This window comes from Myxocyprinus asiaticus, chromosome 41 (assembly GCF_019703515.2).
Source record: "Myxocyprinus asiaticus isolate MX2 ecotype Aquarium Trade chromosome 41, UBuf_Myxa_2, whole genome shotgun sequence".
Lineage (NCBI taxonomy): Eukaryota > Metazoa > Chordata > Actinopteri > Cypriniformes > Catostomidae > Myxocyprinus > Myxocyprinus asiaticus.
The window spans coordinates 1,270,001-1,295,224 of record NC_059384.1 but is presented as its reverse complement, the minus strand read 5'-3'; the positions used below and the strand labels follow the sequence as shown (position 1 = coordinate 1,295,224).

General features: G+C 40.4%; 1 protein-coding gene across 1 annotated transcript in view; it reads right to left on the bottom strand.

Annotated features, from left to right (window-relative positions):
- The window catches only part of xylb (xylulokinase homolog (H. influenzae)), a 59,926-nt gene that overhangs the window by 19,762 nt on the left and 14,940 nt on the right, over positions 1 to 25,224 (bottom strand). The window contains exons 12-17 of the mRNA XM_051682577.1: positions 23,858 to 23,973; positions 23,026 to 23,141; positions 18,748 to 18,821; positions 13,096 to 13,192; positions 3,337 to 3,395; positions 2,820 to 2,907 (exon numbers count right to left, since the gene is read on the bottom strand). Of these exons, the coding sequence (XP_051538537.1) occupies positions 2,820 to 2,907; positions 3,337 to 3,395; positions 13,096 to 13,192; positions 18,748 to 18,821; positions 23,026 to 23,141; positions 23,858 to 23,973 (550 nt within the window). The remainder of the gene's footprint in view (positions 1 to 2,819; positions 2,908 to 3,336; positions 3,396 to 13,095; positions 13,193 to 18,747; positions 18,822 to 23,025; positions 23,142 to 23,857; positions 23,974 to 25,224) is intronic.

Sequence of the window (25,224 nt, the reverse complement as noted above, 5' to 3'; positions counted from 1 at the left end):
GGAAAGTTTTCAAATGACCCTCCTCCTCACATCATATTAACATGATCAAACTGACTGCCTGTCTGAATTTCAGTCCTCACACAAAAGCAAACAGACATAATTATCGATGTGAACGACCGTCCTCTGTACAATCAGACTGATGCATGGCGAGCTGGACGTCTACGAGACAGAGACAACAGCGACTGAACTGAAGGACAGTTATTCACATATTCTGCAGCCATATGGCACACACAATTAGTAAACATTGATGTTTTCTTCTTGTAACTGTATAGGCCGTCGAATAAGTGCCCAAAATGGACTAATTTAAAAAATTTACCTATTAAAAAAATTGTCGTTTTCAAAAGTCTAATTTTTCATACGTTTAAGGTTTAAGGTTTAAGGAAATATTCCCTGTTCAACACAAGTTAAGCTCAATCGACAGCAAATTTTTCAATCTGTCTCTCATTTCTTTAATAAAAGCACAAATGTGTGTTCCAGTGAGACACTTACAATGGAAGTCAATGGAGTCAATCTGTAAATGTTAAAATACTCACTGTTTCAAAATTGTAGACACAAGACATAAACAATATGTATGTTATTATTTTATTTATTATGGGGATCAATATTATGCCACAAATGCTGTCGATTTAGCTTTTATAGATATAAAAAAATATTAAATAGTAATGTTAAATCTAAATTTAAATATTTAGCTAAACATTTCGAAAATTATGCAAGCTAGTGACACCACTAGGCAGCTTTGAACAACGTTTACATACTATTGACTGATGTAAACATTAGTTAACATGAACTAACAATGAACAAACACTTTCAGCACTTATTAATCTTGGTTAACCCTTTAAGCTTGGAGAAAAAAAAAGAATTGTCAAAATATTAATAACTACAGTTTTGACCAACACAAAATAGGTATTGTTTGAAAGCTTAGAAGCTCTACTTTCCAATGCATGCGCCAAATACATGACACAGACTCAATGATGACTCAAATGACACAGAATGAAACTCATTCTGTGAAATCTCATTACTAAAATCATGTCTGCATGCTATGCAAACCTTTAGTCATTGTTGTGTTTGCATGTGTAATTAGTTCTTATGTACAATTATGATGTTTTATTTGTTTGGAGATGTTTTTGGACAATATGATAAATTATAATTGTAATGTTATAACTTTTGATTGCTTTGTTGTATCAACACAAAACTTTTCTCAGATACAGTTGACATGATTGGGAACAAAACAAAAGTTTTTCAGAGCCACCTTATTTACACTCAGAGATATATATAATGTCATATCAGAACAAATTTACATTTTTGGCTTAATTTTTTTTTTCAGCAGTTTCTTAGGCTGAGAGTCTCAGAATGTATCATAATCTATATCATTAAAAAATGTGAAAAGTTTTATTTACAGTGATACAAAACACTTGACCCTCCTTGTTTTTTCCGAGTTTTAAGCCTTTAATTTTGGGTATGCAACTGAGACAAGAAATCTTTAAAAACACCTTCAGAGCTTAAAGCGTTAGCAAAGTATACTAACAAATTTTTAAAATCAAAAGTTGTATATGTTAACATTAGCTAATGCACTATGAACTAACACGAATTAACGATAAACAATTGTATTTTTATTAACTAAAATTAACAAAGATTAAAACATGCTGTAAAAAAAATATTGTTCATTATTTGTTCACGATACCTAATGCATTACATAATGTTAGTGAAAGGAACCATATTGTAAAGTGTTACCAATGACTTTTTTAATACAAATATGGGATGTTGCTAAATCTGACCGAATTGGGCTGTTTATAATGCATTTATTTAAGCAATAAGGTTTGAGAAGTCATGCTAAATTGAGAATATAATCAAGTCTAAAAGGTAAAAGTGACTATATTCACAATATATCACGACCTCAAGTGCCGTTTTTGTTTTATTAAACAGATACTAAATTATTAAGGACAAATTTTCATAAAACTTTTATCAATCAAATTCATGTTTGCATCATTCCTCTAAAAGGTATAGCCCCTTGCATGTAAACTAAGGCAACGTCAACACTAATCTGTTATCAAACTGATTGGCTGTTTGTTCAAAAATATCATTTTCCAAATTATGCGGTTATAGGGAGCGATTTTTTTTTCTTTTCTTTTTTTCTCCCCTTTCCTCCCCAATTTGGAATGCCCAATTCCCACTGCTTAGTAGGTCCTCATGGTGGTGCGGTTACTCCCCTCAATCCGGGTGGCGGAGGACGAATCTCAGTTGCCTCCACTTCTGAGACCGTCAATCCGCGTATCTTATCACGTGACTCATTGTGCATGACACCGTGGAGACTCACAGCATGTGGAGGCTCATGCTACTCTCCACGATCCACACACAACTTACCACACGCCCCATTGAGAGAGAGAACCACTAATCATGACCACGAGGAGGTTACCCCATGTGACTCTACCCTCCCTAGCAACCAGGCCAATTTGGTTGCTTAGGAGACCTGGCTGGAGTCACTCAGCACAACCTGGATTCGAACTCGCGACTCCAGGTGTGGTAGTCAGCGTCAATACTCGCTGAGCTACTCAGGCCCCTATAGAGAGCATTTTCGAAAGTTTTGGTGGAGGATAACACCATTCTAGAGTGGATTAGACATATTAGTGCGGATTTAACTTTAGATTAATAGTTGCTTTCTATATGCACTGTGAAGTGATACACAATAGTTTCACATCACAGCTGTTACTTTTAGCACAACTGGAACACTGTGTTGACCAATCAGCAACCAGTAGCACAACTGTCCGTGTTATAATGTACATTAAGTGTCCAGTATAACTGTGATGCTAGTATGATCTTACCATGCAGAGCTCTATAAGCGCATCCCAAACACGCAGAGTTCGCCACATCGATGGTGTAAACCGGAGCATTGAACACATCAGACAGGACCTGAAGCATTGAGAAGGGAGATTACATCAAAATGAGCATTACAACACCATAATGATGACAAATGTAAATACAAGAAGACCTGATTACATGCACAAGTCATGTACCATCATGCATCTAACGCTGGTTTATCAGACACTGATGGGAATGTTAGACAAACGGACGTGCTAGAACTACACACTCATATTTACACGTGAACTGCCAGTAATCACCATTTCGATGTTGCAGCATTAACTGCATTAATGTAGGGTTCAGTTTCAGTGCGAAATCATACGCACATCCAGGCTGATTTCTTTTAAATTTACAGTCATTTAAACAGAACCACGCTAACATTACATTTCAAAATTGTTCTATGGCTAGAGAAACATGCAAACACACACAAACGAACAGAAAATAAGTAAATATATCATGTTTTTGTTGTTAAATACATACCTGCAAAATGTCTTTGTTTGATGATGCTCCACCTGTCGCCAGCACTTTTGTTCCTGGAACTGCAATAGAAATTATTCATATAAACTATAATCACAGAGTGATCATAACACTACAGGCCAAAATGCTGCCTGATTCATGCACAAAAAACAATACAATGAAATGCCACATAAAAATGACAATCACTCCAGACCCAGACCATAACATGTATGCACCATAATAATTATGTTCTGTGATCAGCTTCACTGTGCCATATCATGAATCTGTGTATCAAACAGGAAGTGACATCCAGAGCTTTGATTTATCTGTTCTCTCTGGTAAAATCAGTCTCTCCTCAGGTGCCAATAATAATGAAAATACGCCACAGTCTGTGTGTCGTGTACCATTGATTTGTTGTTTTGTTCCCCCTTTTTCAGTAATAGACAAACTTTACAGGCTGGGCGTTGATGAAAACCAATTAGAAATATTGAGTTAAACACACATAAATATTTGGAACTAGAGACTGTCACAGTGTTTACTCCACTAAATATTTTACGGGTTAGACTTTATTAAAATTCTGTATAGACACAAACCTTAAAGTCTTGACTACAATATCAACTATTGAATATTTCCACCATTATTGTCCAGGAAAAAAATAAAACAGTTCATTTAACACATGTTGACACCTATATTGGGGTATGATGTCACAATACAAGGGGGTAAGTGGCCATTCATTGTTCATTGTCACTGATTTGAGTAGAATTTTTTAAAATTTGAAATACTTTCCAAATTTAGAAAAGCCTATTGCTGTCAAGCAATAATTGAAAGAGTAAAACAATTCTGAAACAGCAAATAATGCATGTAAAAAGTCAAATGTAACACAAAAATTTCAAAGCATTGTTTTGGCCAACAGAAATAGATTAATGGCCAAAAGTACTTAAATTGCACAACAGAGAGCTTTTGAAACTATTGGCAGCTACAGGAAACATCACAAATGTATTAAATGTTGTATATTATAATGCTTAAATATATCCAGATGAACATGAAATTTGCATTTCCTTTTTTATAAACTGAACCAGAGTGCTGAGTGCTGGTGAATAGTCTGGCTCAGGCATGTGATTTCTCAGCATTCCTACACTTATGTAGAAGAAATCTCAGCCTCATCTGCATTCATTAAACATTCATGAGACTAGCTCCTGAGAGTGTGTGTGTTTCTGTACATATTGCCTCTCATGCACACACACATTTAGATCTACAGGTGCCGGTGTGAACATACACACACACACATTGTCCAAACACACATCATCTAGGTCATCAGTATGTAATCTATTCACACAATTTCACTGGTAAAGGAAGAAAGGAAGGAACAAAAGAAACAAGAAATAAAACAAGGAAAGAAAGAAAGAAAGAAAAGGAGGGAAGAAATGATGTAAAGAAACAAGGAAGAAATGAAGGAAACAAGGAAGGAAAGAAGGAAATAAAAAAACAATGAAGGGAAGAAGGAAAGTATCAAGGAAGGAAGGAAGGAAGGAAAGAAAGAAACAAGGAAGGAAGGAAACAATAAAGGAAACAAGGAACAAAGGAAGGAAACAAGGAAGGAGTAAAGATACTATAAAGGAAGGAATTAAATTAAGGAAACCTGGAAGAAAGGAAGGAATTAAACCTGGAAGGAAGGAAGGAAGGACATAAAGAAACAAGGAAGGAAGGAGGAAGGAAGGACATAAAGAAACAAGGACTTAAGGAAACCTGGAAGGAATGAAGAAAGGAAGGAGAGAAGGAAACAAGGAAGGAAATAAAGATACTATAAAGGAAGGAATTAAAGAAAGGAAACATGGAAGAAAGGAAGGAATTAAACCTGGAAGGAAGGAAATGTAAAAATCAATCTTAAGGCGTGGTCACACATACGTACCTTTGCAAAGGTGAAATTCCATGGGCGAAATTACAGTCATCTCAATGGGAATCCACGCGATCGTGGATTTCGTGTGGAGTTCAAGTTTGGTGAACTTTGCGGCAAACTTTTGCTGCACTGACCAATAGGAAGTTGGCAGTGAGTGGAAGTCTGAGTGGGCAGTGCTTCGGACGCAGCTACACTGAATATACACAATGGGCAAGGATATAATTTTACCGCCGAGTTTCTTTTCAACTTCGCTCTGCCAGAGTATGAAGTGTAACATTAAAAAGAGGCTGTTTGGCAGTTATATTTTTGCAGAATTCACACGTGCTCAGCATCCGCCCACGCCATCTTCGCCCATGGAATTTCGCTGTACAAATGTATGTGTGACCACGCCTTTAGGCTAAACATTTGCATTTAAAACATTTACATTTAAGTTGAAAATTTGTATCTATTAAAATGTTTATGAAAACATTAAGACATTTGTTGACGACAGATAGACTACCCACCAGACAAAAAGATGGATAGAAAGAAAGACGGATGTCCTAAAGACAGTGAGAAATCAGAGATATAATATGGACTGATTCAGAATGAACTGTATGTTTGTTGTCATGTGATGTCACTCATTGACTGTTTCATGATCAATAATGCAAATGAGCCTGGCTTTACAAAGTTCCAAATCCACTGCCTGCATCTGAGCGAGTCAGTATAAAGCATTCCCTCAATTGGCTTGGTTTATGTGTTCTCTCTCTCTCAATCGAGAAGCTTCTGCCTGGTGTTTCTTGCATTGAATGCACTGATGCAGCCCTGCATTCACCTCTAAACACTCACAGTATCACTGAGACATTTGCGTTCACTACAGATCCATCTGTCAGGCTGCATGTGCATTATTAATGATTATTGATAGCTGTTGTCATGCGTTACTGTGGTAAAACCCTCGTCAGAACACATCTGACCTTTAGATGAAAGAGAGAGCTCACCCCCACACAAACACACACACATCGCCCTAGAGAAAGCCAACATGTCAAAGCACCTTCAACACAAATCAATGGACAATGTTCCTGTCTGATGAAAGACTCCTCGCGGCTAACCAAGAAACCCCTTTGGTCTGGTTTTGGAAACGTGTACTACTCAGAGCGTTTATATTTGGGAATCTTGGTGGAATATATCCTAGATATCAGCATGTTCCCTATCTGTCACTCACTCGATGTTGTGTTGATGTAGTGACACTAGGGGTCACTCTTGGGAGCCCTACACCTCTGCTTTTGAAAAAAGGCCAATGGGAATTCCATAACTCCCCCGGACATACGGGTATAAAAGGAGCTGGTATGCAACCACTCATTCAGATTTTCTCTTAGGAGCCGAGCGGTTGCATTCAGTGCACTGAATTCAATTCTCCCTTCCGTTCACCTCAAACTGCTGGATTTACGGTGCTTTTCAGCGGCTTCTCCCCCTCTGCATCCATGGAATGCAGAGAATGCCCCTGGGTGCTTCAGCAGAGCAAAACAAAGAGTATATTCTAAAAGAGTATATTTTCATAAAAGAGCGGCACACACGGAACATCTTTTTAAAGATGCCTTTCCGTTTGTGTGTTATTCCTGGTTGCGGCCGTTATCTCTCCACTTCTGACGTCCACGATCCCTGTCTTACGTGTCTGGGCACTGCCCACGTGGAGACATCATTTGTGGATAGGTCTTGTCCTCATTGCGACAACATGACCATGGCAACATGGCGGTCGCGGCTTGCCTTCGTAAGAAAGCAAGCCACCCCAGAGGCTCCCTGCCTCAATCCTTCTACCTACGAGTATGAGGCCACGTCGGTTAGCACTGGGGCCAATTTGGGGACTTCCATGGGAGCACCTCCACCGGGTAACCCCCCATGGACCTCCCATTCCTCAGCACGCTCGCTTTCCCCGGTCAGGCTCTCGGATGAGACCACCGGCTCGTCTCAGGGCAACCTCTTATTCGGGGCCCGGGAAGACGATGAGTTATCGAGCGCAGCATCAGAGAGCGGGCTCGTCCAGTCTGACGCGGAGGCTTCAACTGGGCTTCCTCCTTTGGGTATGGTCGCCCAGTCTCAGGCCAACGCGGAGATGACGGGCATGCTTTCCCGGGCAGCCACGAGCATTGGGCTAGAGTGGAACCCTCCACTCTCCCCTGAACCCTCGTGGCTCGATGATTGGTTCCTGGGTCCAGAGCGCCACTCACGGCCGCACCCAACCCCGGTCCATTTCTTCCTGGAAGTGCCACCTTTGGATCAACCTGGTCGAGATGAGAGAGGCTGACAAGGCACGGTTCCTTGACGCCCCCATTTCCCAGGTTGGCTTGTTCGGTGACACCGTCAAGTACTTTGCCCAGCAGTTCTCGGCGGTGAAGCAGCAGATGGAGGCTATTCAACACATCCTGCCCCGGCACGGCTCAAGACCCTGCACCCCGTCTGCTCGTCGCCAAGGGCGTCCTCCTGCAGCAACAGCACCGGCTCCGCCGCAGCCTGCCCCCACGGCCCGGCCCTGGCGTGGAGCCCACCGCAGGTAGCAGATGCCACTCGTCTCACGGCTGGCTGCCAAAAACCCAAGGAAGGCTTCGAAGCGCCCCTGAGATGGGCAACCCAGGGATGAGGTGACCCGCTTCTATGGAGCTGGTAGACAGACCACTCCATCCCCCGGTGGAGGGCCGGGAGTAGAATCTTTTGTTTCATTTTTCGCCGCATGCCCAAGAAGCTGCGGTACCCAAAACTTCAACAAAAGAGTGGTTTTCTTGTTCCCTGGGTCACATGTCAGGTGTGCACAGCCGTCGTCATGACCGCCGTCCACCGTCCCATTTCGGCATGTTCAGCGCTCCAGCGGTGGGCCCCCCGCCCCTGCGCACCCAGCTGTGGCACAAACATGACCACACCGGGTTGGTTCCGATGGACTGCGGGGACGATATTCCTCCTCCCCCCTCCTCGACCAATCTTATGGTGGGCGTCAGGAGCCAGGTAAGTGCTTCGATGTCTCTAGACACAGCATGGCCATGGGGTTCAAGCCCCCTCGACGTGGCACCTCAGGCTCCGCCCCACCGCGAGGTCCCACCCGCGGTACGTCCGATGTGATTGTCCCCTTGGTCCCCCTCGCCCGGAGTTTGGACGCATGGCTTGCGCTTTCCAACCCGTCACGATGGCTAACCCGGACCGTCCGACTCAGCTACGTGATTCAGTTTGTCAGGCGCCCGCCCAGGTTCAGCGCCGTCCGCTTCACCTCGGTGAAGGGCGAGAACACCACTACCTTGCGTGCGGAGATCACTACCCTTCTACGGAAGGGTGCGATAGAGCCTGTCCCTCCGGCCAAGATGAAGAAAGGGTTTTACAGCCCTACTTCATCGTACCAAAGAAAGATGGTGGGTTGTGGCCAATCTTGGACCTGTGACTACTGAACCTGGCCTTGCACAGACTCCCGTTTAAGATGCTGACGCAAAAATGCATTTTAGCGAGCGTCCGGCATCAAGATTGGTTCGCGGCAGTAGACCTGAAGGACGCGTACATCCACGTCTCGGTCTTACCTCGACACAGACCCTTCCTGAGGTTTGCTTTTGAGAGCCGGGCATACCAGTACAAGGTCATCCCCTTCGGCCTGTCCTTGTCCTCTCGTGTCTTCACAAAGGCCGCAGAGGCAGCCCTTGCCCCGCTAAGGGAAGTGGGCGTCCGCATCCTCAATTATCTCGACAACTGGCTAATCCTAGCTCACTCTCGGGATGTGTTTTGTGTGCACAGGGACCTGGTGCTCATGCACCTCAGATGACTGGGGCTTCGGGTCAACTGGGAAAAGAGCAAGCTCTCCCCGGTTCAGAGCATCTCTTTTCTCGGCTTGGAGTTGGTCTCAATGACGGCGCGCCTCACGAACGAGCACGCACAGTCGGTGACGAACTGTCTGAAAGCGTTCAGACAGAAGACAGTGGTTCCACTGAAACTTTTTCAGAGGCCCCTGGGGCATATGGCATCCTCACCAGTGGCCACACCGCTCGGGTTGATGCATATGAGACCGCTTCAGCCTCGAGTCCCAAGATGGGCATGGCGCTGCGGGACACATCGCGTGGTCGTCACGCTGATCTGTCGCCGCCTCTTCAGCCCTTGGACCAACCTTGCATTTCTACGGGCAGGGGTTCCCCTAGAGCAGGTCTCCAGGCACATCGTGGTTACGACGGACGCCTCCAAGACTAGCCCGTGGCTGCGCTGGCATATCAACTGCATCGAGTTGTTAGTAATACTGCTCACCCTGCACCTCAAGTCCCTACAAGCCACTCATGTCCCGGGCAACCTCAACACCACAGCAGACGCACTGTCATGACAGGTTACGCTCAGGGGAGAGTGGAGACTCCACCCCCATGTGGTCCAGCTGATTTAGAGTCGATTCGGTCGAGCACAGGTAGACCTGTTTGCTTTCCGAGAATCATCCCACTGCCCGCTTTGGTACGCCCTGACCAAGGTATAGACACGCTGGCACACAGCTGGCCCCCGGGATTACGCAAATACGCGTTTCCCCCAGTGAGCCTACTTGCACAGACCCTGTGCAAGGTCAGGGAGGACGAGAAGCAGGTCGTCCTAGTAGCACCCTACTGGCCCACCCAGACGTGGTTCTCGGACCTCACACTCCTCGCAACGGGGCACCATCTGGCACCTGTGACCAGACCTCTGGAATCTCCACGTCTGGCCCTTGGACGGGACGCGGAAGACCTAAGTGGCCTATCACCCGCGGTGGTAGACACGAACACTCAGGCTAGGGCTCCCTCTATGAGGCGCCTGTATATCTTGAAGTGGCATCTGTTCGCTAAGTGGTGTTCTTCCTGACGCGAAGACTCCCAGAGATGCGCAGTTGGATCGGTGCTTTCCTTCCTGCAGGAGAGGCTGGTGGGGTGGCTGTCATCCTCCACCTTGAAGGTGTATGTAGCCGCCATTTTGGCACATCACGATGCAGTGGATGGTAAGTATTTGGGGAAGCACGACTTGATCATCAGGTTCCTGAGGGGCGCTAGGAGGTTGAATCCCTCCAGACCGTGCCTCATCCCCTCGTGAGACCTCTCTGTAGTCCTTTGGGGTCTACCAGCTCCTTTTATACCCGTATGTCCAGGGGAGTGGCATGCAAATCCCACTCGTCAATTCCCATTGGCCTTTTTTTGGGGCTCCCAAGAGTGACCCCTAATGTCACTACATTGACACAACATCTCGTACCCTCCATCAGGGAATGGAGGTTACGAAAGTAACCAGGATGATTAGAGTACAGTGACTACAAATGAGTAATATTAAACCAAACATAATTGAATCAGGCTCATTAACACTCCGTTTTCTTTAAAGGGGTCATATCTCGTAGTTGACTGTTTTTTAATGGCCAATGTCAATACCCCAGTGTTGGGGAGTAACTAACTAAAAGTAGAGAAGCTACTAACTTAACTAAATTTTTTCAGTAGCGTGACAGTAGTTCAGCTATTTTCACAAATGTGTTGCTTTTCCAGTAACAAGCTACATTTTCCATCGTGTAACGCTGTAGAGTCATAAAACGCAGCATTTGTCACTCTGTATTGTGAACGCAGCAATGGAGTTGTGGGAGTAATCAAACACACTCATCTAAACGGTCCTCTCTCTCTCTCTCTCATGTAGCGCTGGAAAAAACGAATCATTTAAGTGAATCAGTTCTTTTGGACAGCAATTAATGTAAATAAAGCGAATAAAATAAACGATTCACTTATATTCAGTGTTGGGAGCTCTGATTCCTTTTAGTGAGTCATTTCGTTCGGACATGTAAATGACCTAGTTCGCATAGGCCTAAATGATTCACTGATTCATTGATCCCCAAACAGCCTTAGAGGGACTTTTTTTTAAGCAAAATATTTCGTTTATTGCTGTTGTTTATCACTATTCAGTGATATAAAATTAGGTGTTTTCTAGTTTTGAGTTTATATTTAATATAAATGCATCCGTTTAATAGAATGTTCTCACTCTAATTGCTTAATGACACTTATTACATATTTAACCCTTTAAGTTTGGGTGGGCCCACCGGCCTACAGGCCTACAGCCTAACTACAGTCTTGACCAACACAAAATAGGTATCGTTTTGAAAGCTTAGAAGCTCTACTTTCCAATGCATGTAGACATTATGACCAAAACTGAACAAGTGCTGTGAAATTTGCAGACAAATCAGAAGTGTTCCATTTTTATAATTTATAAAAACATTGCGCTACATATTATTGCAACCAGTAAAACCTCATCAAATAGCCATGTGCCATATGTTGTTTGAAAGCTCCCAAAGAGTAGAATACAACCAGCCTATTTGTTTTACTCAAAGACAAAAATATAGCGAGTAATAGCTAAGTATATGTCTTTGACAATTATGTTGGTGTTGCTTATATGCTGCATTTTCACTTATAACTTCACGAAAAATAAACAGAACATAAAATATCACATATCATTACTTAAAGGAGCTGATTATCTTTCAAACGAGCTCACACACAAGGTAATCGGATGCATCGATCATTAGATAATCCACATGAAGCACAATGTTACATATGACCACCAGGAGATGGCGCCAAATACATGACACAGACTCAATGATGACTCAAATGACACAGAATGAAACTCATACTGTGAAATCTCATTACTAAAATCATGTCTGTATGCTATGCAAACCTTTAGTCATTGTTGTGTTTGCATGTGTAATTTGTTCTTATGTACAATTATGATGTTTTATTTGTTTGGAGATGTTTTTGGACACTATGATAAATTATTTTTGTAATGTTATAACTTTTATTTGCTTTGTCGTATCAACACAAACTTTTTCTCAGATACAGTTGACATGATTGGGAACAAAACAAAAGCAGTTTTTCGGAACCACCTTATTTACACCCAGAGATATACAATATAAAATATTTGTATATTAAGTTGATATATTTAAAAATATTTCCATCTTTAAATAGCTATTATGTGGTTAGCAACTTTTTGTTAGTAAATTTAACTTGTAGTGTAGCAAATAACTTTTTTAAAAGAGTAGCTTTACCTGTAGTTTAAGTAACTTGTAGCTTCCCCAACACTGCAATACCAATATCTCGAGACCAGAGTGGCGATATAATGTTGATGTAACTTATACAATTTAATGATAAAAAGTACAATGAACTTTATTTACCCAAATTAACACACAAAAAAGATATGCACTATTTATTGACAAGGCTGCTGGTAGATTTTATAACTGACACAAATCAGATGCAAATAATCTCAAAATGACCAAATATTGGCCACAACAATTAATCTGCAAGGCCGAAATAAAAACAAAAACTTTACTAATGTTATGAGTGGACAACAGGGGGAAAGTGTGATATAACCCTTTTACAGACTTTTATCCCTACTCTTAAAGTGAAACTGAATTTGACTTTAAAATAACAATGACACGAACACTCATCAAAAAGTACACTAATGAATAAACATTCGATTACAAACATGCAATGCAAAACCTGTACACACCAGCAAATATTAAACAAGTTCAAATCCCCAAACTTTTAAAACCTCAGCACTGCTGACAGCCTATTTTCTCAACACTTCCTCTAATTGTGGGGGTGAGCGGTAAGCAGGTCAGCCAATAATCAGGGGAATTTCTTTCAGCCGAGGAGAAAATTCCCCATGCTCAGTGGCTGATCGGAGTTTAATTAAAGTGTGTTTGTTTCTGCGGTTCTTAGCAGCTGGAGTCTCGCATTACTTTATAATCACCCACGCCAAGCTCACAGCCACAAAACAGAGAGAAATAGTAATAGAGATGCTTGAATTAAATACCAGTAATGATTGAGAGGTAGTGAAGGGAACAACAGCAGGACAGAGATAACTCACTAAAAGACCAGTGGACGCGAGTGAGAACACGAGATGTATATCACACTCACTGATCTTGTAGCCGAGCCTTTCAGCATGAACTCGTTTGGCCAAGAACTGTCCTTCAACCAGAGCTCGGATTTCCACCTCCCGAGCAAACGCAGCAACCTGTGCAAGAGCAAACACAAAGATGGACTTCATTTAACCTGAGACGGGTGATTCTGCCCATAAGGAATTTTTTGCATTTTCACAGATGAGCAACACTGAACTCAACTGACATTGTAAGCTGCTCAGAAACTATAAGAAGAGAACGGCACACTTCTGTTTGTGATTGAACCAAACACTCTTAAAAATAAACATTAAATGTCATGCTGGAGAACCTCTAAGTTCCATAAAGAAGTTTTTATTATCTGGTTCTTTAGCAAAGCATCTATGTGCTTTAAAAACCTACAATGAAACATCAAGAACTCTATTAAACTAAATTAATCCACAGTGAACCATTTAGCAACTTAAGAGGAGTAAATCTACCCCAAACATCCAAATAATGTTTCTGTCTATATTTAAATAATTTAGATCAGTCCACCAGGAAACATAGTTTCTATAATTTCTATAATTATATAAAGAAATTATTTTTAGTACTATTTAAGGACCATTAAGATATTTTGCAACGTGACATTTTATTTTTGTATATTTCTTAAATATATTTATAATAGTAAAAATTGTATAATAATTATATAATATTATTTTAAATATATTGTAATATATTATACATTATTATTATATTATATTATATATTTTAATTCATTGTACTGTGATTTATGCTGATTTTAATTTATAAAAATTAAGAATATATATTATTTTATAATATATTATATAATTTTATATATCTTATCAAATATATTATAAATATTATAATATATTATATTCTTTATTTTCATATAAAAATTGTATTTTGCATAAAAAATTAGGACATTTAAGGACATTTTGCATTATAATTTTATTTTCACATACATTTTAGTTCTGTTGATTAAAACTTTTAATCGTGAATAATCGCATAATTTTTTGTAGTTACTCACGATGAATTGCAGATTTTGAAAGTGCTGAAATTCGACACTTTATAATTCTTTTCTTGTCAAAATGCATTTATTTCCATCTTAGGAAAGAAAACAAAACAATATTCAGCAATATAATGCTTTTTTAACATTTTCCAAACAAAACCTTCCAAAGTATAAAGATAGAAATGCACTAAAATATCACCAACTCAAGTAACATCAAACATTTCCCGAAGTCTTAGTGGGAGTTTGACTAATTTAAAGAACTAGTTTCCCCACATAGGTTGCATTTTCATTGCAATGGGCATTAAATCTCTTAAAAACTGTGGCTATCCACTTTCCTTCAGCAATTGTGAAGCTGCGTTCATGATTTGTGTCAGGGCAGCAACACCAGCGTCGAGCGCCGCTTTGAACTCACCATGCGCCTTACATGGGCTGAAAAATACTTGATTTCTATCACAAGTCCCATCTGGGCTTGTTCTGTAGATCCAATAGTGTTAAGAGCTTCTTTCTCCATCATTTGATCACTGACAGGGAAGCGCTGTCAGAGATTATTTTATTTACTGTGATAACATCCTCCGCGGCTCTATCACAGGAGAGAGTAACAGTCAACTTTAGCGTGTTAAGAGCGTGTCCCGCCCACAGAATGTCTATGGGACCACCGCTATGCTGTTTTATGCTAGGCTTGTAGACTCTCCTTGGTAGAAGGGCTCTGGCGCTGTGGCGTGTGTGTCAGTTTAATGAACCCGGGCGGACACATTACAAAGTTTCCGCCCTTCACACCAGTTTTTCTGCTGTATTAACGATAAATGCGTTATTCGCAATTAAGAAATTATATGATAGTATTCATCCTCAGTACTTCAAACAAACAGTAGACTTAGTAGGTCTTGGTCTGGTGTCCTTTTTGAATAAATGTCTGTTTACAGGGTCCATCCCCGACTGCCTCTTTTAGTTCTTTTAGATATGACTTCAGCGTTTGATACTGTTGATCATGCTTTACTGCTCTCCAGACTAGAATCGTGTGTGGGCTCAAAAGGGAATGTTCTTAAATGGTTGAAAACCTATTTAACTGATAGAGCGTTCTCTGTCAAGCTTTACCTCTTCTGTGGCCCACCTTACCTGTGGTGTGCCACAGGGCTCTATGCTTGCGCCAGCTCTTTTTTCTCTGTATATGCTCCCTCTGGGTTTCATTATCAGAAAGCATGGTATCTCCTACCACTTCTACGCTGATGGCACTCAAATCTACTTACCGGTTAAATGAAATGACCACATTGCAATACAACCTCTTCTAGCTTGCCTGGAGGAAATAAAAAGTTGGCTTGCCAAAAACTTTATATTTTTGAATGAAGATAAGACAGAAGTGATTGTCTTTGATCCTACAGACAATTTTGATGTCAGTAATGCTGAAAGTGAAAATCTCAATGCTTTCCTCTCTCCTCAAGTACGGAACATGGGTGTCCAGTTGCCAGTTGAAATATATTAGACAAACATATTAGTGCTGTTATAGGTTCCAGTTTCTTTCAGCTACATCTACTCTCTAAAGTTAAACCCTTTTTGTCAGAAAAATTTTTAGAGGTAGCAGTTCATGCTTTCATCACTTCTCGTCTGGACTACTGTAATTCTCTCTATTGTGGAATTTCCAAATCTCTAATTGCTCGACTCCAATTAGTTCAAAATGCAGCAGCAAAATATCTCAAAGGAGGTCGGAAGTATGATCATGTCACCCCCATTTTAAGATCACTTCACTGGCTGCCGTTTCAAGCTAGAATTGATTTTAAAATTCTCTTGTTTGTTTACAACCAAGCTCCCAGTTACTTGTCAGACATACTACATCCTTACAACCCACCAAGAAGTCTGAGATCCAGTGATCAATATCTCGTCAATGTCCCACGCTCGAGGCTAAAGCGTAGAGGAGTGTTGTGGGTCCCATTTTATGGAATAGTTTGCCTATTAGTATCAGATTGTCACTTTCATTATCTGTTTTTAAATCTTCTCTTAAAACTCATCTCTTTTCAATGGCTTTTAATAGTATGTAATGTCCTGGTCTTGAATCGTTGTGTTTTTATGATCTTGTATTGTACAGCACATTGGTCAGCCTTGATGCTGTTTTTAAATGTGCTATATAAATAAAAGAACTTGAACTTGAACTAATTAGGATTCCTCCGGTAGGAGGAAACCTATTGTTTTTGTTAGCATTCTTATTATTATTCCTGTAGCTCTAAATTGCCCAATAACTCAAGATCTCCTTGGTAAAAAGTTTTGAAATTTGGCACATTGATACTACGGGCCAAGAGTAACTAACACACCAAAAATGGCCCACGTGAGCCTATAGCTGGCACTACAGGCCACGCCCAATTTGTCCATTTTCAAAGTGATGCCATTTCCACCCCATAAGTCCAAAATTTCTGAAACCTGGTATATATGCCTCATTTCTCATGAGGAACAAAAAATCCTCTAGAACCCATAAAGTCCGCCATGATGGATTTTAATTGATACACTATATTGCCAAAAGTATTCGCTCACCCATCCAAATAATTGAATTCAGGTGTTCCAATCACTTCCATGGCCACAGGTGTATAAAATGAAGCACCTAGGCATGCAGACTGCTTCTACAAACATTTGTGAAAAAATGGGCCGCTCTCAGGAGCTCAGTGAATTCCAGCGTGGTACTGTGATAGGATGCCACCTGTGCAACAAGTCCAGTCGTGAAATTTCCTCACTACTAAATATTCCACAGTCAACTGTCAGTGGTATTATAACAAAGTGGAAGCGATTGGGAATGACAGCAACTCAGCCACGAAGTGGTAGGCCACGTAAAATGACAGAGCGGGGTCAGCGGATGCTGAGGCGCATAGTGCGCAGAGGTTGCCAACTTTCTGCAGAGTCAATCGCTACAGACCTCCAAAGTTAATGTGGCCTTCAGATTAGCTCAAGAACAGTGCGTAGAGAGCTTCATGGAATGGGTTTCCATGGCCGAGCAGCTGCATCCAAGCCATACATCACCAAGTGCAATGCAAAGCGTCGGATGCAGTGGTGTAAAGCACGCCGCCACTGGACTCTAGAGCAGTGGAGACGCGTTCTCTGGAGTGACGAATCACGCTTCTCCATCTGGCTATCTGATGGACGAGTCTGGGTTTGGCAGTTGCCAGGAGAACGGTACTTGTCTGACTGCATTGTGCCAACTGTGAAGTTTGGTGGAGGGGGATTATGGTGTGGGGTTGTTTTTCAGGAGCTGGGCTTGGCCCCTTAGTTCCAGTGAAAGGAACTCTGAATGCTTCAGCATACCAAGAGATTTTGGACAATTCCATGCTCCCAACTTTGTGGGAACAGTTTGGGGATGGCCCCTTCCTGTTCCAACATGACTGCACACCAGTGCACAAAGCAAGGTCCATAAAGACATGGATGAGCGAGTTTGGTGTGGAAGAACTTGACTGGCCTGCACAGAGTCCTGACCTCAACCCGATAGAGCACCTTTGGGATGAATTAGAGCGAAGACTGCGAGCCAGGCCTTCTCGTCCAACATCAGTGTCTGACCTCACAAATGCGCTTCTGGAAGAATGGTCAAAAATTCCTATAAACACACTCCTAAACCTTGTGGAAATCCTTCCCAGAAGAGTTGAAGCTGTTATAGCTGCAAAGGGTGGGCCGACGTCATATTAAACCCTATGGATTAAGAATGGGATGTCACTTAAGTTCATATGCGTCTAAAGGCAGGTGAGCGTATACTTTTGGCAATATAGTGTATTTAGCAAAAATGAATACAATACAAAATGGCTGAAAGGTGCGCATTTTTGTAAATGTCCACATTGCCTCAATATCCATATGTCCACAAAATCTAATGCCATTTTGACTAATGTTTTTTCCAACCTAACAGGCCTCAAGATGACATCACTCTGAAGTACTGTGCAAAATTTCACCCTGATATGTCAAAAGATGACAGAATTACAGTTTACTATTATTTACCGCTAACGCTAAAATAATGCTTTACAAATCCACTAGTCATAAAACCGATACTTTGATTCAATCACCAGTTCATATGAAGACTCTTGCAATGTTTACTAACAAATTAATGAAATGTTGTGTACATGTGTGAAGTACATGTCTCTACCATGTCAATTTTTACATAATTTGCCGTTTTGAGGAGGAATCCGCATTGCTGCTTGCAGCTTTAATAATAATTGTATAATTGCAATATTTATATATTGTTATTATTATTATTTTTATTGTTTATTTTATTATCATTGTACTGCCTTTGATTTATGCAGATTTAATTTTTTTTTAAATAATTGAACTACAGGAATATTTACTGTAATTCTTCATAAGTAGGCTACTTTGTCTAATATAAGGTGCTGCTGAAGCATCTTTATTTTTAAGAGTGCATTATGAATGAAAATGTACTCATTTCTTTCTTATCTACACATTGTGTAGTTGTTTTGGCTGAAAACGATGAAGGTATCACTGACAGAACAGCAAAAGTGTTTGTGTGTTAATAAGTAACATCTGCCAGGTGAACTGAACAGTGACCCAATTAGCACAAATTAAGCCACTGTCTGATCAGACAGAATATTTGTAAACCTGTCAGCCGCAGAAAAGGAAGCTGAAAAGGGCAAATCAATCGTTAACAAGCAATCATATGCAGCTTATTTACAACACTCCAACTCAATGACTCACCCTTTGACCTTCATGATCAAATCTGTGAACACCAACAGCGGGGGGCGAAATCTCCATCACGTCAAAATAGATTCCTGAAAATACATGGAAACATAAAGACGAGGACAATCCACATGAGACAGCAGCATATTTATGAAGCATATGAACACCACTTCAATAATATCTTACATTATCAACTGGTTTTGCTTCAGGATCCAGATTTTACATTAGAAATCAAGTGGCGACCCAAAACAGTTACAAAATGGTGTATGGTACAAAAGTAAACAAAAATGTTTTTAAAATAAAACCTGGAAATGTATAAATATTGACATGAATTTGTTTCTTTTTTTGATTGGATGCACAGGCTTTGACATCAACATTAAAATACATGGGAATCATTTTCTTCTGCCTTTTAGAAGTTAACCCTCCTATGGTATTCGGTCATTTTTGACTGAAATAAGTGTTCCTCATTTAATACAAATAGTTTCCTTTATCTGAGCAGTACAAGACTTGGTGACTTTTCCTTCATTTGCCACCTGAACATTCGAGAAAAGAAATTGGGCTTGATTCGATAAGTCTAAGTGGTCGTAAAACTAGAAACTAGACTTTGTCAGTTCAAACCAGTCTGGCCATTCTCTGTTGACCTCTCTCAACAACAAGACGTTTCCATCCACAGAACTGCCCCTCACTGGATGTTTTTGTTTTTGGCACCATTCTGAGTAAATTCTAGAGACTGTTGTGTGTGAAAATCCCAGAAATACTCAAACCAGCCCGTCTGGCACCAACAATCATCCATGTGATTATCTAATCAGCCAATCGTGTGGCGGCAGTGCAGTGCATAAAATCATGCAGATACGGGTCAGGAGCTTCAGTTAATGTTCACATCAACCATCAGAATGGGGAAAAATGTGATCTCAGTGATTTGGACCGTGGCATTATTGTTGGTTGATACTTTTTAAATGTCAGTAAAATTACTGATCGGTGTCCACACACACAAATGAACTGGTGAGACTATAACACAGAGATTTTTTAAACATGTCAAATTTTTTTTTTAAAATAAATCAGTCACAGTGCTAAACGCAAACACTCAGAAATGAAGGATAGAGACGATAACACACTCAAAATGCACAACAAACACACACACATACAGAACCAGGGCATCAATAAGTGGAGCTCTACAGCCATATTTTGGTCATTTTTGGCATTACATGTCATCTGTTGTTTTCCAGCAGATGACAGCAATCTGACACACTTACACACACACACACACACTCACACACACACACACTCACACAGACACACACAGACACACACAGACACAGAAACACACACACTCTCACACACACAGACACACACACAGACACACACACAGACACACTCACACAGACACACACAGACACACTCACACACACACACAGACACACACACACACTCACACACAGACACACACACACACACACACACACAGACAGACACACACTCACACACAGACACACACTCACACACAGGCTCACACACACACACAGACACACACTTTCACACACACACACACACACACACACACACAGACACACACACACACACACACTCTCACACACTCTCACACACTCTCACACACACACACACAGACACACACAGACACACAGACACACAGACACACACACACACACACACACACACACACAGACACAGACACAGACACAGACACACACACACTCTCACACACACAGACACACACTCTCACACACACAGACACACAGACACACACACACACACACACACACTCTCACACACACAGACACACACTCTCACACACACACACACAGACACAAACACACACACACACAGACAGACAGACACACACACACACAGACACACACTCTCTCACACACACACACAGACACACACTCTCTCACACACACACACACACACACAGACACACACAGACACAGACTCACACACACACACAGCACACACACACACACACACACACACACACACAGACACACAGAGACACACACACACACACACTCTCACACACACACAGACACACACTCTCTCTCTCACACACACACACACACACACACACAGACACACAGACACACAGAGACACAGAGACACAGACACACACTCTCACACACACACAGACACACACAGACACACACACACACTCTCACACACACACACACACAGACACACACTCTCACACACTCAAGACACACACACACAAACACTCAGTCACACTTACTATTACACAGTTACTATAGAAAGTTTGAAATTGCAAAATGTTTACTCTGATACTTCTGTTTTATACTTTATACTTTCTTGATGTTCATTTTCTTGACATTATTATACATTTTGTTATTACATTTTTATGTTTGAAATAAATTATTAATAGTAAAATGCTTATTCTGTGTCTTCTCTTTGTAACACCATGGTCAGGTTTGATTGCAAGCATAATGACAATAACTGCAAAAACATCCATTTTAAAATGCTAAACTTTGACAAATAATAGTTTGATAATATCTAAATATATATCTAAATGCATATAAAATTAGGTTACAAGCTAATAGACTACACAGTAGGTGGCTACAGACATCTACTGGCTGTTACTGGCATGACATTTATTTATATTTCGTTCACCAGATGGCAGAAATCTGCCTCCAATTTATGTCTCATTCCCATATTTCCTTCATGTTTCAACTTGTAGAAGTGTAGGTTCTGATTTTTTTTATTCAAAAATGTGTTTATTTGTATATGTAAATTCATGGTAGAATTTAGAAATGTACATGTAAATAAGATCAATATAGCATAACTCCCAAAATAAATGCATAATTTTATTCTTCTTACTTCAGGGAAGAAGAAATGGTTTCATTATCATTAGTGGTCGACCGATATGAGGTTTTTAAATGGCCGATGCCGATATCCAGAGAGCAGGGTTTATATTATAGTAAATAACATAAACATAAAATTTCTAAAAATGAATAAACTTTTATTTAGCACTATATTTACTCAATTTCACACTAAACTTTAACTTTGTAAAAAATAATCAAAAAAATAATATTGTATTTTAAATGGTAGATAGCAGTTTCTGCTATTTTAGTAATTTATTTGCACATGAAGAAATTGTTAATATATTAGGAAGGAAATAACAGTACACACAGTAGTCCAGCAACCATGGATGGCATGTCCACGTTAGCAATCGCATTTACAATGCAGAATCACACCAACTGCACATACAGTGATAGTGAATAAGACATTTACTTATAGCACACGTGAAGCGCTTTTACTTTGAAGTTGCACTCACGCACTCTGACACAATCTCCTGACAGTTTAAACGGCCTGGATAGCCTGCTTGGATTGTCATGGGCTGCGTCTGAAACCAGAAAAATGCTGCCCCCGGAGGCTGTATACGTTTTCGGATGCAGCCATGGAGTGACCATCATAATTTGTGAATCAGAGGAACTTTTGATCTTCATCCTGAAGTTTTTGATTCTGGCTGATAGAATACACGCTTCAGAGGAAGATATTAGATGAGCGCTCGACGGGAAGAATACGCTGGATTTTCGTGAGGATCTCTGCATATTTGCAGACAGTATATAACAGATGTTTTATTGATATTTGCCTTTTACCATTAGATAAGTTCCAGGGAACTGTTGAGGAGAGACTGTTAGAATACGTGCTTTAGAGGTGAATAAATGAGTGCTCCACAGGATGCTGGATCTGCTAAATTTTTGTGAGGTTGGTTTATTACATCTGTTTAAATGAGATATGTGCATATTTGCAGATGGTATATAATAGATGTTTTATTGATATTTGCCTTTTATCATTAGAAAAGTTACAGGAAACTGTCGAGGAGAGAGAGAATGAAACAGACGAGCACTTTAACATTATGAGCTCAAATGCGTCTGCGGCTCTGATATGTGGACCGTTTAAATGACACTGTGTTGCACACCGGTATAGTATTGTAGTAACACGATGGCACGTAACAACAAAACAAACCATGACTGGTCGTTTACATGTCTCAGACGCTTCATATGCAAGCAGGTGATTTCCGGCCCCCTCAAGAAAAAAATCGTCCAAAGGGGAAAATTTATCGGCTGATGCGATAATTTGGAATATCGGCTGACTTATCGGCAACGGCGATATATCAGTCGACCACTAATTTTCATCATAAAAAAAGGGGTTTCACATCTGACCCTTCCGGTCAAAAATGACGTCGAATACCAAAAAGAGGTGCCATTTTTCAATACCATAGGAGGGTTTGAATGGTCAGAAGTGTATGTGAGAGTTAATCACCGATATTCCCATTGTTGCCCATCGGTGTTGACCTCAGAGCGCTGGAGAAACTGTCCCAAGATCCACCGGCACATTCATTACGGATTCTCTCTCGCGTGAAAGACCCATTCTTAAAGCTTAAATATGAGATTGGAACGACAGGAGGGTTATTATATGTTGACAGAATTTTCATTTTTGGGTGAACTCACTCTTAAAACATTTGAATAATGCTTCTTTCTAACTTTCTATCAATCAGCTGCCTAAATATTCATATTTTCCTCTCATCTGACAGACTGACGGTGTTTGAATGTCTGTATAAGAGGTCAATCTTCATATTATATATCAAGTGCTCTACATGTAAAAAGAAGAGATGCACAAGGGCAAACACTTGTGTGTGCTAGTTCCTCTTCAACTCTCCATCTAGACCATTTTACAAGCTGAGAAAAAGAGCATTAAAAAAATCTAATTTGATATGTTCTGCCTTGACAGGTAAAGTGTTACATAAGTCACTACAAAAGGCGAGTGTTGAAGAAAAGGCACAGAAAATCAAATACAGATAGGTAAGAAAAAACATTGAAACATTTTTTTTAAATTTTCAACAAGGTCAGTTGCACAATGCACAATATTTACATTTACACTTTCTTTTCGTTCTCAAACACTAAAGTGACTGAAGAAAGCGCATGCTGAAGTTTAACTGCCGTTTTCTCGGACTGGTACGTGAGAAGTCAAGTGCTTATTCCACAAGAACCAACGAGAATGGCAAGAAAATGATTCAGTGACATGCAAAAACAACATCAGTAGAGTCAGAGTACATCAATGTGCTCTATATACACGGGGGCTCAGACATTTTTACCATATTAAAGCCATGTACGCGCTGCAGTCCACAGGGTTACAGAAGATGTGACCTTCTAGGGTGGGTTTTGGATCCTTGATCCACAAGAAAACTGTGTCACTGGTGCCCAAGCTGACCTGTTGGAGAGAGAACAGAATTCAGAGCTTACTGAAGAGAATACTTGTCTCACAAAGTCCACATTTCAGCTAATTCTGACCAAGAGCTAAAACTTTAAAAGCTCACCATTTGCACATACTGTGGACTAATTGCCAAAAATGTATCAAATGTTTTTAGAATTCAGAATCAATTATTCATAAATCATATTGCATGTGTTTACAATCTTATGATAAACAGTATTAAAAAAATAAATATATTCTGTTCACTCCACCAAGAGGTGGTGCTCTAATGCATTTTATCCCTCACAGATGTGCTCGTCCATAGACATTCAGTCTAATTTTCAGTTCAAGCACCACCCTCATTATTTCATTGAATATCTCGGCCTCCGAGTGGACTAGAAGCTCAATCTAAGTGTGATTAGAAAGTTGAGATCCTCCCCTTTGCAATAACATTAGTATAACATCAATAGTCTTTAAAATATATTTCCGATGATTTTGCATGCTTGTACTTCTGGATGGCATATTTTGTTCTGAACATCTAAGATATAAAATTGGATTATTCACACAAGTAAGCTCACAGACAAGTAAACAATGGCTAATTTTTTGGAGAACTCCCTAAGGTAAAAGTAGATATAATTTTTTTAGCTATTTGGGACTTACAGCAGCAGTTATCAGAGCATAAAAGAGACGTTTGTATTTGATGACTTACAGAAATCATATTTCACTTTGTAATTCTTTTGAAAATATTTTGAACTGTGATATTAGGGCAACATAATAAACTGTACTGTTGCATTTTGGAGAATGAGAGCTTTCATTTGATATATGACTTGTCTGTTTAAGAGCTATGTGAAAGACTTTTATATTCTTATTAATAAGTATACCACATGACCTCTAGGTGGCACTGATTTGCAACGCAAATGTTTTGAGGCTTTGTTTTGTTATTTTAAGTAACATAAATGCAGAAGTGATGGGTATCTATGAAAAGTTCAGATTCTAGGCTTTCAAACGACACCACATTGCCTGACTTATGTATTCCGAGACTTAAACTTCGGTAGTGTAAACTTTTTTCGTGACTTAGCGCCCCCTTTTGGCCCCACCAAGTTGAAGAGGTTACAATATTTTTTTTTAATTAGGGATGCATGGAAATTTCAGCCGAAAATGGATTAAACCTATTTTTGGTTTTCGGCTGTAAGAGAAGCCAGAAACAATTTGATCAATTTCCTGATAAAACAAGAGAACACTAATGCAAACATCCATAAAGTGTCCATGATG